This window comes from Odocoileus virginianus, chromosome 23, assembly GCF_023699985.2.
Source record: "Odocoileus virginianus isolate 20LAN1187 ecotype Illinois chromosome 23, Ovbor_1.2, whole genome shotgun sequence".
Taxonomy (NCBI): domain Eukaryota; kingdom Metazoa; phylum Chordata; class Mammalia; order Artiodactyla; family Cervidae; genus Odocoileus; species Odocoileus virginianus.
Window position 1 is genome coordinate 4,014,008 of NC_069696.1, and position 15,000 is coordinate 4,029,007.

General features: G+C 51.1%; 1 protein-coding gene across 9 annotated transcripts in view; it reads left to right on the forward strand.

The window, feature by feature from the left end:
• Positions 1–15,000, forward strand: part of IQSEC3 (IQ motif and Sec7 domain ArfGEF 3) — an 87,739-nt gene that overhangs the window by 22,686 nt on the left and 50,053 nt on the right. For 8 of the 9 annotated variants that reach the window (XM_070453185.1, XM_070453186.1, XM_070453188.1 and 5 more), the window contains exon 2: positions 6,742–6,825. The exons of the other annotated variant lie outside the window; for it this stretch is intronic. In XM_070453185.1, coding sequence (XP_070309286.1) covers positions 6,742–6,825 — 84 coding nt within the window. The remainder of the gene's footprint in view (positions 1–6,741; positions 6,826–15,000) is intronic. 9 annotated transcript variants of the gene reach the window in all.

Below are 15,000 nucleotides of genomic sequence, written 5' to 3' on the forward strand. Positions count from 1 at the left end.
CTTGTTATTAAGACCTTTCCAAAGGTTTCTGAGGCGGAAGTACAGTTGGCAGACTGCACTGAGGAGCAAAGAAGTCCACCCTTTCCTTCTTGCCCCTGGCCTGCAGGAGGGGCGGGGGCTGGGAGGAGGAAGTAGGGAAGGCAGCAGGCAGTCTGCTGGCCACAGAGCCGGGGCCGCTGAGTCCCTCGGTTTCCCAGACCAATATCAGTAATAGACGTCCAAGGCGGCGCGAGTGGTAAAGAACCTGCCTGGCAAGCAGGAGACGTAAGAGACGCAGGTTCAATCCTTAGGTCAGGAAGATCCCCTTAGAGGAGGGCACAGCAAACCATTCCAGTGTTCTTGCCTGGAGAATCCCACGGACAGAGGAGCCTGGTGGGCTCCAGTCCGTGGGGTCACAAAGATTTGACAGGACTGAGCGTCTTAGCACAGCAGAGTCATGTTCGTGCGTCTATGCTGGGCTTATTAGGTTTCTCCCAGTGCAGTTTTGCATTTAAGTCTTACTGAATCCCTACAACTCAGTCAGATGCACAGGGCAGGGATAAGAACCTGGTTTGCAGTGACTTGGCAGATTTACAAGGTGAGCATGGTTTACAGTGCTGGCCCAGGGCCAGCGTGTGGAGAGGGGCCTGGGTCTCCATCATCAGCTCCCGCGCTGTCGCTGCTACACTTCTTGGAGCATTCCCCTGCCCCCCGCCCCCGCTGTAGGCCCCCGGCCAGCGTTTTCCTGGCTCAACCACCCCCACCCCCAACTTTCTCATTGTCCTGCTTTCTGGCCCCCTGGCCTCCTTTGGCTCAGCTGCAAGCCATCTGGTCTCTGAAAATCCAATCTAACAGTTGCAGAGAATGAAAAAGTTGGTGTTTTTTCCTGCTGTGTGAGGGCAGGGGGGTGTTTAATAATTAGGTGACCCGGGGGCAATGGGAGGAGGAAACTTAGAAATTATTCTCAAGACCCTTGATGAAGTATCAAGAAGTGAGAAGGGGAAGAAAATATTTTGGTCTTAAAAAAATCAGCCATATTAAGATAAAGTTACATGAAATAAAATCCTCCCATATTTAAATGTGTAGGTTGTGATTTTTGACAAATGTCTACCGCTATGTAGCTACTTCTCAAGTGACAGAACATCTCCACCACCCAATGACTTCTTGTTCCCTTCAGCTTGAATCTCCCTGCTTCCGTGTCACTGAAACTGATCTGCTTCCTGTCACTACGGATTTGCCTTTTCTAGAACCTCATTCGCATGGAATCATGCAGTGTGTGTGTTAACTTTTGTGTCTGCTGTCCTTCACTTACTGTAAGCCTTTTTTGAAATTCATCCACTTGTTGCCTTTATGCATAAGCTTATTCCTTTTTACTGCTGAATAGTATTCCATTGTATAGATATGCTACAATCTGCTTATCCGTTTACTAGTTCATGGACACTTAGGGTTGCCGGTTTTCTTTTTTTAACACGAGTCTCTCTCCCTTTTTTCTAAAAATACTGCCTCTATATACATTTAGAACACATGTGCGCAGGATGCATCATTTAGTCAACTTACTAAGGCTTGGTGTGCATGGGTGTTTACTCTCCTTGAATTAACTCTGGGCCAACTCTATCCCACTCCTACTCCTCTGACCAGGGCACAGAGGCTCACAAAGGGGAAATCACTTTTTTATTTTATTTGGTTGCACGGCATGTGGGATGTTAGTTCCCCAACCAGGGATCAAACCTGTGCCCCCTGCATTGGGATCTCCAAGTCTTAACCACCAGAGTGCCAGGGAAGTCCGTGGAAACCCTCCTGTTAGTCACACAACTCGAGAAATGAATGTTTGAACCGAAACACTTACATGGATATTTAACCTTTTTACGTATTTTATTTGATTGTGGTGCAAGATCCACTCGCTTAACAGATTCCTGGGTGTACACTGTAGCTATTGGCACAACGCTGTGCATCAGGCCTCTAGGAAAAATTCATCTTGCACGACTGAAACTTTATGTCTGTTGACCAGCAATTTCCCTTTTGTCCCCTCCCCTCCCCCATCCCTGACAACCACTATTCTAGTCTCTAATTCTGTGAGTTTGACTATTTTAGGATCCTCATTCATATAAGTGGGATCATGCAGTATTTGTCTTTTTGTGACTGGCTTATTTTGCTTAGCATGTCTTTAAGGTTCATCCATGTAGTCAGATACAGCAGAGTTTCCTTCTTTTTTTGTTGTTCCCATTTTTATTTATTTATTTTTCTTTCGGCCACAGCATGCCATTTGTGGGCTCTTAGTTTCCCAACCAAAGATTGAACCTGAATCCTTGGCAGTGAGAGTGTGGAGTCCTAACCAATGGATTGCCAGGGAATTCCCGGAATTACCTTCTTTTTAAAGGCTGAATAGATTCCACTTGTATAGAAAGCATTGTCTTTATTTGTCCATCTGTCTCTTAGGTTGTGTGTGAACCCTGGCTTTTGTGAACAGTGCCGCACTGAATAATGTGCTGTGTGCGCTCAGTCCTGTCTGACTCTGTGAGACCCCGTGGACTGTAGCCCACCAGGCCCCTCTGTCCGTGGAACTCTCCAGGCAAGAATACTGGGGTGGTTGCCATTTCCTCCTCCAGGGCAGCACTGATTATTGGAGTGCTAATATCTCTTCGAGATCCTGATTTCAATTCTTTTGGATAAATACCCAGAAGGGAGATTTCTGGATCATGTGGTAGTTCTATTTTTAATATTTTGAGAAACCTCCATACTGTTTTTTATAGCACCATTTTTTTCATTCCTACCAACTGTGTACAAGGGTTTTAATTTCTCCACATTTTCCCCAGTGTTTGTAGTCTTTGTCGTTATTATATATATATTTTTAGAATAAACATCCTACCACGTGTGAGGTAACAGCCCCTTGTAGTTTTGATTTGCATTTCCTTGGTAGTTACCTCGAGCATCTTTTGATATACCTGTGGGCCATTTGCATGTCTTCTCTGGAAAAATGTTTGTTCAAGTTTTTAGCCCACTTTTAATTGAGTTACTAGGTTTTGTTGCTATTGAGTTGTAGGAGTTCTTTCTGTATTTTGGAAATTAACTGCTTATCAGACATATGGTTTGCAACTATTTTCTCCTGTTCTGTAGGTGGCCTTTTCACTCTGTTGATTTTTTTTTTTTTTTTTGCACTGTGGGAGTTTTTTTGGTTTAATGTAGTCCCACTTGCCTATTTTTACTTTTGTTGACTGTGGTTTTGGTGTCATATCCATGAAGTCATTGCCAAGACCAATGTCATAAAGCTTTCCCCCTAGGTCTTATGCTTAAGTCTCTCATCCATTTTGAGCTGATTTTGTGTACAGTGCAAGATATGGGTCCAAATTCATTATTCTGCATGAGGGTGTTAAACATTCCCCATACCATTTGTTGAAGAGATGATCTTTTCCCCGTTGTGCCTTCTTGGCAAACTTGTCCAAGATCACCTGACGGTGTATGTGTAGAGTTGACAGCTTCTTACCCTGGGGACATTTGCAGCCGCGAAGAGGTTCATGTCAATATGTATTTTTATTTATCTGGGGTAAATACCTAAGCATGCCATTAGTGTTAGCCATTCAGTCATGTCCGACCCCTTTGCAGCTCTTCACTCTGTAATCCGCCAGGCTCCTCTGTCCTTGGAGTTTTCCAGACAAGAATACTGGAGTGGGTACCCATTCCCTTCTCCAGGGGATCTTCCTGACCGAGGGATCAAACCAGGGTCTCCTGCAATTGCAGGAAGTTTCTTTACTGTCTGAGCCAGCAGGGAAGCCCTAGGCATGCAGTGACAGGAGCAAATAGTCAGTGTGTGTGTTAACTTTATCAGAAATGGCCAGAGTCCTTTCCCAAGAGTTGTGCCATTTTACATTCCCACCAGAAGTGTGAGCATCCCAGGTGCTCCACAGTCTCCTCAACACTTGGTGTTGTCAGACTTTTGAACTTAGTCCTTCTCGTGGGCGTGCAGTGCTGTCTCGTTTTGATTTTCATTCGCATCTCCCTAATGACTAGTGATGTCATTAGTATGTTTTCTTTGGTGAAGTATCTATTCAAATCTTTAGTATACTTCTCTATGAAGTTGTTTGTCTTATTTTTTTACATTTAATTATTTATTTATTTCTGGCCATGCTGGGTCTTCATTTCTTTTCTCCAGTTGTGATGAGAGGAGCTACTTTCCAGTTGCAGCAAGTGGGTTTCTCATGTTGTGGTTCCTGGGCTCTAGGGCACAGGCTCAATTGTTGTGGTGCATGGGCTTAGTTGCCCCAAGACGTACAGAATCTTCTCAGACTAGGAACCAACCTCTTATCTCCTGCATTGACAGGCAGATTCTTTACCACTGAGCCACCAGGGAAGCCCCTAATTACTAAGTTATAAGAATTCACTTTTCTTAATAGTGTCTTTCAAAACAGAAAATTTCTTTTTATTTCAATGATGTCTAATTTATCAACTTATTTCCTCCATGGTTCATGCTTTTTGTATCCTACATAAGAGATCTCTGTGTCCTCTAAGTCAGATTTTTTTTAATGTGTTCTCTGAAAAGTTTTATAATTTTATTTATAAAATCATTCAGTTCAGTTCAGTTGCTCAGTCGTGTCCGACTCTTCGTGACCCCAAGGACTGCAGCATGCCAGGCCTCCCTGTCCATCACTAACTCCCGGAGTCCACTCAAACTCATGTGCATTGAGTCGGTGATGCCATCCAACCATCTCATCCTCCTATCCCCTTCTCCTCTCGCCTTCAATCTTTCTCAGCATCAGGGTCTTTTCCAATGAGTCAGTTCTTCACATCAGGTGGCCAAAGTATTGGAGTTTCAGCATCAGTCCTTCCAATGAGTATTCAGGACTGATCTCCTTTAGGATAAACTAGTTGCATCTCCTTGCAGTCCAAGGAACTCTCAAGAGTCTTCTCCAACACCACAGTTCAAAAGCATCAATTCTTCGGTGCTCAGCTTTCTTTATAGTCCAACTCTCACATCCATACATGACTACTGGAAAAATAAAGTCATTAGGTCTGTTTATAAAATTATTACATCTGTTACTTTAGGTCTATGATCCAGTTTGTATTAATTCATGTATCTATGGTGTAAGATATGGATTGAAGTCCATTTTCCTGCATATTGATATTCAACTGTTTCAGCACCATCTGTTAAAAAAGTTATTATCCCTTACTGAATTATCTTGGTACTTTTACTACAAATCACTGTACCAAGAATCAGTTGATATTTGAGTCTATTTCTAGCCTCTGCATTTGGTACAACCAATCTGTATGTCTGTCCTTATGCCAACACCAAATTTTCTTAATTTGAGCAGCTTTAAGTCTTGAAAGCACACAGTGAAAGTCCTATAACTTGTTTGTTTATTTATTTAGTTATGGCTTCACCGCGTCTTTGTTGCTGTGTGGGCTTTTCTCTAGTTGCAGCGAGCAGAGGCCACTCTCTAGTCGCGGTACACGGGCTTCTTATTGTGGCCTCTCTCGCTGTGGAGCATAGAGCATGGTCTCTAGGGCGCTCGGGCTTCAGGAGTTGTGGCACGTGGGCTCAGTGATAATGGTTTGCAGGCTCTAGAACACAGTCTCAGGAGTTGTGGTTCATAGGCTTAGTTGCTCCACGGCATGTGGAATCTTCCCGGACCGGGAATTGAACCCGTGTTCCCTGCACTGGCAGGTGGATTCCTAATCATTGGACCACCAGGGAAGTCCCTATAACTTGTTCTTGTTTCTCAAAGTTGTTGGCTTTTCTTTCTTGGTTCTCCTGCTGGGCGTCCCTGTGTCTGTCCATCCTCTGCCATTTCACCCGCTGCAGGATTGCACATCTCATCAGTCCCTTCGACTATTCAGCCGTGTTTATGGCTGAGCAATGGAGTCCTGAGTCTGAATACACATCCGGGAGGTCGTGGTTCAGCAGCCTCCCCGGTTCGGGGCCTGGCCGGGCGACGGCCTCGTTAGCTCTTGGCGTTTGGTGCTTCCTCTCCCTCCAGCCAGCTGGCCTCTCTGGTCTCTGACCTTCCCCTGGCAGTACCGCCACTCTCTTCTCCACTTCCTAGCTCTTTTGAAATAAGAAATGGGGTCCTCTTCCAGAAGAATCCCAGCTTCTCCTCTTTCAGGAGGATATGCCTCCTTTTTGAATTTTCTGAATTCCCTCTGTGCTGAGACACGCACAAGAAACTGAGCCTCAGTAAATCGAGACATCGTCTATGTGCTCAGGTGCTCAATCGTGTCCGCCTCTTTGCGACCCCATGGACTGTAGCTCACCAGGCTCCTCTGTCCATGGGATTCTCCACGCAGGGATACTGGAGTGGGTTTCCATTTCCTCCTCCAGGGGATCTTCCTGACCCAGGGATCGAACCTGGGCCTCCCACATTGCAGGTAGATTCTTTACCATCTGAGCCTCTATGAGTGCTTTGCATCTTTGCATATGATTAGCCAAAAATGTTCACTGCATGCAATTCTGTGCATCTTGGATGAATAGACCTAGTTCTGCCTTGCTGGCTGGACCTTAGTGGGCGGCAGGGCTCTGGAGGACTAACTGTGATCGTGACAAAAGTCAGAGCTGAATAGATGGTACATCCACGTGGAGGAGCCTCCTGCGGGGACCAGGGGGCTGCGGTAGAAAGAGGTGGGAGGGCTGCGAGCAGGAGGTGGTGTCTGCACTGACGCATGTCCTCCTCGGGCAGCGTTTGGGACCTCGGAGTTCCCCCGGGGGGCAGGATGCTGGGCAGAGGCGCCTTGTGGTCAGAGGGCGCTGACCTTCTCCCTCTGCTCTGCCCTCAGGAATGAGACCGTGCTGCACCAGTTCTGCTGTCCAGCTGCCGATGCCGAGCAGAAGCCCGCCTGCTCCGACCTGGGCCCCCACAGGTGGGAAGAGCCGCTGCGCGTCCTCCCCTCCCCACCCCACCATCCTCCACCCCGAGCTGAGCGCACACCAGGGCCCCATTCAACTTCTTCCTTCCTAGCCTCGCATTTTGTTTATTTGTTTTTACCTCCTTCCTCGTGTTTCCATCTTTCCTTCCTTCCTCCAGACCCCAGATGAGCCATTGCTGACTTTTAGGTCATTATACTCTACTGTTCCAATCCCAGACCTATGCTCGTCCCCACTAAACAGCCATAAGCTCACCTGTTTAAACATCAGGGGAAATTAACTTGATTCTATCTGTATGTCTTAGTGGTGGGTTGTCTGGCACCCGAAGGTGCTCAACCAATAACAGGATCCATCCTGCCTTTCTTACTCAAGACTTGCATTTTTCTTGATAATTTTTACAGGCTCTCCTCCTTGCCTGTCCTGGGTCATTCACCCGCCCTCTCTCTTCCCCCATCCTGCCCTGCCCTCCAGCATCCTCCCCTCATTGTCCTCCCCCCAACCCTCCATCTCTCCTCCTCCCTGCATCAGTTCTCTCTCCCTCCGTCTCCACCTGGAGCCGCCCCCTCTGTGCTGCTCACACTTTGTCCTCTTCTCATTCTCCCAAGATTTCCGTCTCAGTTCAGCACCTTTCTCTTTCCTTTGCTCGTCCTTTACTTCCCTGGGGGTCAGGACACTCGGACTCCGGCGTGAAGTTGACCCCATCTCCTGTCTCCTCTTGTTGGAGTGAACTTGGGCAAGCTCCTTAACTCCCCTGGGCCCCAGTTTCCCCATCTGTACGAAGAAGGGCTGTTCTACGTAGAGAATAACTTGATATACCATCTCTCTGAGCCTCTGGGCTGCTCGCAGCCCAGATGGGCTTTAGGTCTGTGTGGGAGGGCAGCAGAAGGTTCTGGGCTGTGAGCACCCAGGCCCAGACCTGCACTAAGGGCCACTTCCTGGTTTAAGCCTCAGAGACCCCGTGATCCTGCCCCCTTTATTCCTAGGAAAATAATGGGTAGTCATCAGAGGTGGTAGCTGGTGAGCTTGGCAATGGAAAATCTTCCCTGAAAGGTGTTATTGCTTGTTTTCCCTTAGAAGGAGTCGGAGGGTTGGAAAAGGCAGGACTCTGGGCGGGAGGAATGGAAGTGGCAGGGGGGTTGGGCTGGGTTAAATTAGGGGCCCACTTTGCAGTGCTCACCTCCAGGGCTGTAGGAGGCATGGTTGTTCCCAGAGGTGACCACACTGGGGATGGAAGCAAGGGGAGGACCAGGTGCTGTGCTGATGCCCGGAGGGCTGGGGGCCAAGCTCTGCACCCAGGACCTTAGGAGAGAGCGGCCCCCTGGATCCCCAGGGGCTCCCTGTCCAGGGGGGCATGTGAGCCCCCACATTAGAACCGACCCTCCTGGAAACTGGAGGGAAGATGAGAAATGAGAGAACGAGACAGTGGGAGAGGACAGGAAAGAGGGCAGGGAGTTAGTGACCCGGAGGAAGGACGGGGAGGGCTGTGCCCTGTCCCATGAGCGGTCACTGCTCAGACACATGGCCGAGTTGTCCTCCTTGATGGGGAGGAGAAGGGAGGGGCTGTCTGGTCTGCCCCCCCTGCCCATCAGCCCTTCTCAGTCTGGTCCACATATCTTGCTGCCACTCGAGCACTGGCACCAGTGAGGGCGGATGACACAGCGCCCCCAAGACGCTGGTGCCTGGGAGGTGCCCAAGGACAGAAGTCGTCCCTTGGGTCTTCCATGCCCCCTCCCAGTCACCCCCACCCCCACCCTGCAGCCCTGACTCCTGGTGGGAGGGGGTGGGAGACTGGGAGAGGGGGGGCGGGAGGGGCAGGGGAACAGGCTTCTTCTCCAAAATGGTAGGAAATCTCTTATCTTAGTATCCCTGGGAGGAGGCGGGAGGTTCTCTAAGTCCCCCAGGGCCTGTGAGCTCTGCCCACTGCTGCCTCCCCGGCCCCCACTCTGCGCAGGGCCGGTGGAGGGGCCCCCAGGTGTGGCCCGATTGTCAACCACTGTCACTTTCTGCTCCCAATTGTTCCAGTTCTCCTGTCTGTCTGGTTTGTAGTTTCCTGGAGTGTGTTTCTGTTTGTCTGTTCATCAGTCCGTCTGATGTCAGTGTCTTAGCTTCTCTAGGAAGAGCCCCTGGACGTTCAGTAGTCTGTGTGTCTGTCTGTCTGTTCTTGGTTTCTGGGGAAGTCCAGCCCAGATAAGTTTCCTCCCATCAGACACCCAGCACGCCTGTTCCCAGCTCTGCCCGGGGCCTTCCCTCCCCTTCCCTCCCCTTTAGCCTCCAGAGGGGGTACCTGACCACCACCCCTGAGCTTTCCTAAGGACGTGCTGAGGTCAGACACTGGGCTGAGCTCCCAAGGTCCCTGAGCCACCCTCAAGAGACCCCGGGCGGGGCTCCGAGACGAGCCAGGCTGCCCCCAGCGCTCAGTCTAGGTTTTCACCGACTCAGCAAGGCTCCAATACTTTGGCCGCCTAATGTGGTGAGCCGACTCATTGGAAGAGAACCTGATGCTGGGAAAGATTGAGGGCAAAAGGAGAAGAGGGAGACAGAGGATGAGATGGTTGCAAGGTACCACCGACTTAACGGACACGAACTTGAGCAAACTCAGGGAGGTAGTGGAGGACAGGGAAGCCTGGTGTGCTGCAGTCCATGGGGCTGCTGAGTTGGACTTGACGGAGCGACAGGACAACAGTAAGGCTTCAGCTGGTGGGCCTCCTCCGGGGTCTCCAGGGAGAAGCCGGATGGTCTCTACACGAGGCCCAGTGAAGACCTCACACCATCAGTCACAGCTCAGGGTCAGGATCTCTGAGTGCAGGGTTGGCCACGAGGCCCCTTACCTCCCTCCTCCGAATCCGGCCCAAGCCAGCAGTAATCCGGGTCAGCAGAGTGTGAGGTGCTGTTCCCCGCCTCACCAACCATCCCTTCCCAAGCTGTAGGACTGAGCAGGAGTCTGTTTCTGGAGCTGATGGGCTCATCCTGGGGATGTGGGTGGTGGTGGGGCAGACAATGGCCCATAGCCCCTTTGATTAGACGTACAGAGAAGAACTGCTGGCCCGGGGGAGGCCCTTGCCCCCTCCCAAAGCCCCAGTCCTGGGGGGGCGGGGGTGTGAGCTCAGCCTTGCCCAGCTACCCCAAGGGGCAGCTTTGGGGGTGGAGTCAGGGAGCCTCTCTTTTGGGACCCAGAGTGTGCCTGAGAGCGATGCTCCCAGAAGTGGGAAGATCGGAGGCCGGGGGTGGGATGCCCTGGGGTGGTAACGGGGGCCAGCAAGGCCTCTGAGGCTGGACCACCCATCCTCGTGCCTAGGTTCACGCAGCCCCGTGCATGCGTCCCACGCTTCCCAGGTGGGAAGCAGGGCGATCAGCCTCCAGGACACCGAGTGGAGGGCGAGCCGGGCTCTGCCCCCCTTCCTCGCGTCCCCCCACTGCCACTAATGACGGGGCTTTATTCTGGGTGACTGAATGGGCCAGTGATTGCAGGCCCTGCCTTTCTTCCCACAGGCTCCCCTCCCTTTGGGGTGCTCAGTAACCTGGGAACAAGCAGCTTCCAGCATCTAGAGAGAGAAAGAGAAATAGCAGCCCATTTGTCTCTGTGGGTGGCAGCGAGCCCCCCGCAGAGGAGGAAGACTGACTTCTGTTAGAGTGATGACAGGAGGTGGGGGGCGCTCAGGAGGGGGTCCCTGGGCAGGAAGCAGAACCAGCCCCAGCCCTGGGGGAGGGGAGGGGTTGGGGAACTCTGGGTGTCCTCCAACCAGGATGGAAGAGGCACTGTTACCTAATGCGCCAGGCCCTGGCAGTAAGCAATCCCGGTATTTTGTCTCCGTTCCCTGTGGCCACCTGCAGATGATGGCTTGGGGTGGAGGGAAGTTCAGGGTCTCAGCAGAGGGACCCCTGCCCACCGGTTCTGGGGCTGGAAGGTCAGCCCAACCTGAGCTCCCGCAGGCAGCCGCGTTGCACAGAGCTGCCACCGGGGTTTTCTTCAGGAGCCTGGGAGAGATTCTTCCAGCCACTGCATTCGACCCTGAATAACATCTATTTTCTCTGATTATAAGTTATACTTGCTAGTTGTTGGAAATGTGGAAAATGCAGAAATATAAAGAAGAAAATAAAAACGGAACCCGGTCATATAGAATTAACTGCTGTCAATGTATTAGTGTGCAACCTGCCAGGGTTTATTTTTCTAGGCTGGGATTTTATATCTCCCCCCATGAAAGAAAAAATGATTCTGTAGTCTACCTTTTCTGCTCAGGGCACCGTGGTCACAAGAGAGCCTGCCCCCCCACCCCCCCACCCCGGGCCAGTCCCTCCCTGTCCCCCTCACTCCCATCACCTGCCAGTCAGCCAGGCTGGGGGCCCTGCTGGGGACCCCTGAGGAGGGGACATCGACCAGCAGTGGCGTTGCAGGGGGAGCCCCATGTCAGCATCCACCACAGTGGCCAGAGGCCTGATCAGGGGACCACCCAGAGTTTACTCAGCGATTACGGAGTAATTGTATTCTCAGTCAATACAGTTTAGGCTTCAAACAGCTGGGCTCAGGGGCCCCGAGTCCTGTGCTTGCTCCACCCATCACATCAGGCGCCCAGGCTGCCGGGAACACTGCCCCCTCCCCATTCTGAGAACACTGCCCCCTACCCGTCCCCATTCTGGGACTTCAGAATTGCCTGCTCTTCCCCAGACAAGCACAAAAAGGCCTCAGCTGTCAGTGCATGGGTGGAGGCGGGGCAGGGGTAGGGGTGGAAGGATGGGCGCCCAGCCTACCCAGCCCCCAAGCTCCAGGGTCTCCGCATCTTTAGGCCACGGGGGCAGTGAGCAGTAGCAAGGCCAAGGGGAAATTGTCCAATGTCCTCAGAGTCCAGAGATTCAATTCCAGAGGCCTTTGCAGGAGTTGGGGTCCGGCACCCTGAGCCAGGGCTATGAAGACCGCCCCCTGCGATGTGCTGCCCTGGAGTGGAGCCTGGGTGGGTATCCTGGGGGTCGAAGACCACCATCCACTGTGGGCGCAGCAAACTGCAGAGCAGCAGGCATGGGGAGGGGCTGCTCACCCGTATCTGGGCTCCTGTCTTCTGAGGGTCCCCAGCTTGTCACAGAAGAGCCCAGCTTGACTGACTCCATCCCCGAGGGTGGCCTCAATGGAGAGGGCAGAGAATTTGGTCCCAGAGCCAGAGACGGTGGTCACCCCCAGACCCCCTGTCACTTTACCCCTCTGTGCGCTCTTCCCCCTGAGTCTTCCCTGCTGGACTCTGGGGGCACAAGAGACAGAACAGATGCTGTCTAGGGGGGTCCCCTGAGTGGGGGCGGTCCCCCTAACTCCAGTGGGCATCAGAAAAGTTCTATCCTATGCTGTGGTCTGCCTTCTGCTCTGTGGGACGTGGGACTTGTGTCTGGAGCAATGTCCCATGTGCTTCCTGCTCAGGCCTGGCTGTCCTCTAAGATGGTCTCTCCTGTGACCTGGGTGGTCATGATGGATGCTCAGCCTGAGGGCTGTGTGGGGGCTTCCCCAGGAGCCAGGCCAGGCTGAGCCACCTCCAGACAGGCTGCTGGATGCTGGAGCTGGATAGAGAGCCCCTGCTCCCTCTGTGACTGTTTTGTGTTCCCCACCCACGAGAGGGAAGGAGAATGCTAGCCATCCTGTGCTGAGAGCCTGCTGTGTGCGATAGATACAGGTATGATTTAATTCTCACGGAAAGCTTATAAAATGCTGTTGTTTCATGTTACTGATACACAAGGCTTGGAGATGATGGATGACTGGTCCCTGGACTGGTCGATGCCACAGCTGGGATTTGAACCACGTCTGTTGTGGCTTCTACCACTGGTGTCAGAGGACAAAGGAAGGGAGGGATTCGTTGGTGCAGGAAGTGAAGTGTGGTCCCCCCAATCTTTGTCCCCCTGAGAGTCTGGCCTATGGTCCAGAGAGTGAGAAGGTGGGGCCCTTCCCTGTCCCCCGCCTCCCCCGACCCTTGAGCAGGAGGTTCGTGCAACCAGGCTGAAGAGAGAAATGTCCAAGGGAATACTTCTAGAGGATAAAAGCTCTAGGCTTTATTGTTTAAAGAAATGAACATAGGAGTTCCCTGTTTGGGAGTTCCCTGGTGGCCTGGTGGTGAGGGTTCTGAATTTTCACACCATGGCCCAGGGTTTAATCCCTGGTTGAGGAACTGAGATCCCAAGAGTCATATGGCATGGCCAAAAAAAAACCATGAAAAAAAATAAACATAACTAAGATAATACTTTCAGAACAAGAAAATGAAAGCTACCAAGAGGATCAGCTTTTATTCATGCAGTTTTGCCCAGTTTGGGGAGAAGAAACAAATTTTTGCTCCGTTTGCTGAAAACTTGTTTGAATGTTTTAGAGGTTCTCTTTTCACTCCCAGGAAGGGAAGGCCTAGAGATTTCTCTAACTTCACTACTGCCTGTGCTATTTTGTTTTCCCCTCTGAAAGGTCATCTTTACCTATTCATGTATCTTTTAACCCGTAACGCGACCATGAAAATGACTTATCATTCCAGTAAGTGTTTCTGATGGATGACAAAAAGGGTTTTAAATGCATTTCATCAGACTCCAAAAGAGGAAATGATCTTAATCTATGTAGTGAGAGGAGTTGCATCAGATCAGGGATTCTTAAAGAATTTACTGCCTTTGGGAGGCCTTAAGAAAGGGGATTTTTAGAGATTACATTTGCAGTGATTAAGAAACAAAGCAAGGGACTTCCCTGGCGGTCCAGCAGCTAAGACTCTGTGCTCCCAAAGCATGGGGCCCAAGTTCAATCCTTGGTCAGGGGACTAGATCCCACATGCTGCAACTGAGACCCAGCACAGCCAAATAAGTAAATGTGTACATATTAAAAAAAACAAAAAAACAAAAAACAGGGGAGCCAGCTGGCTGTGAAGGACGATGTTTTTCGGTCTGGAACTGAGAGAAGGGTCAGGGGAGGACAGAGAAAGGGGTCTGTGGATGTCAAGGTGGTGGAGACATAGGGTGCAGGCTTTTACTGTCTACAGACGGGAGATGGAGGAGACCAAGGTGCCTTGTCCTCTGGACTCAGGCCGCCTGATGGTGCTGGTGCTGACCTCCCCCCAGAATGAGACAAACCACTACCTTCTCCAGGCCTCAGTATCCTCAGCTATCACATGGGGGCGGGAGGGGACAGCATGAACACTCTAGTCCCCAAGCCTCCTCCCCTGGAGTGATTCTACCTGAAGGCAAGGTGCTGCCTTGGCTGGAGGAGGCTTCCATATGGAGGGACCAGGAGCATTTACAAAGCAGGACAAATCAGGGTGGTGTGACCCAAACAGGAGACCCCGAGTCGGGGTTGGGAGGTGGAGGGAGCATTTACATCAGAGGCGCCTCAGCAGGCCGGGTGTGGGATTTCTCTCTTCCTCCCACTAATTGAAAGTGAAAGTGTTAGTTGCTCAGTCGTGTCCCACTCTGCATGAACTGCAGCCTGCTAGGCTACTGGAGTGGGTAGCCATTCCCTTCTCCAGACAGTCTTCCCAATCCAGGGATCGAACCCAGGTGTCCCGCACTGCAGGTAGATTCTTTACCATCTGAGTCAACCAGGGAAGCCTCATCTCACTTATTGTGAAAATACAAAAGGGGGTTTTAAAGGAGACCTACTGAGAGCACACACAGAGTAACTCAAATCCAGGTTCAGGTCCTGGCTTGGCCACATACAAACTCTGTGACCTTGGTGCAACTGCAGCTTTGGGATCCTCGATTTTCTCATCTGTCCAGTGGGGACAACATTAGCACTTAGCTCTTAGGGTGGTTTTGAAAGTTGCTCAGTCATGTCCGACTCCTTGCAACCCCGTGGACTATACAGTCCATGGAATTCTCCAGGCCAGAATACTGGAGTGGATAGCCTTTCCCTTCTCCAGGGGATCTTCCCAACCAGGGAAGCCCAAGGAAGACCAGGGATCAAACCCAGGTTTCCCGCATTGCAGGTGGATTCTTTGCCAGCTGAGCCACAAGAGAACCCTTAGGGTGGTTGGGAGGATTCAATGACATCATATGTGCAAAGGTATCTGGTAGGCACTTAATAAATGTTAGCTTTTTCTTTTTTTTTAGCATGAGGTATGTGTCATAGAGGGCTTCCCTAGTGGCTCAGATGGTAAAGAATCCCCCTGCAATGCAAGAGACTCTGGTTTGATCCCTAGATCGGGAAGATATCCTGGAGAAGGGAATGGTTA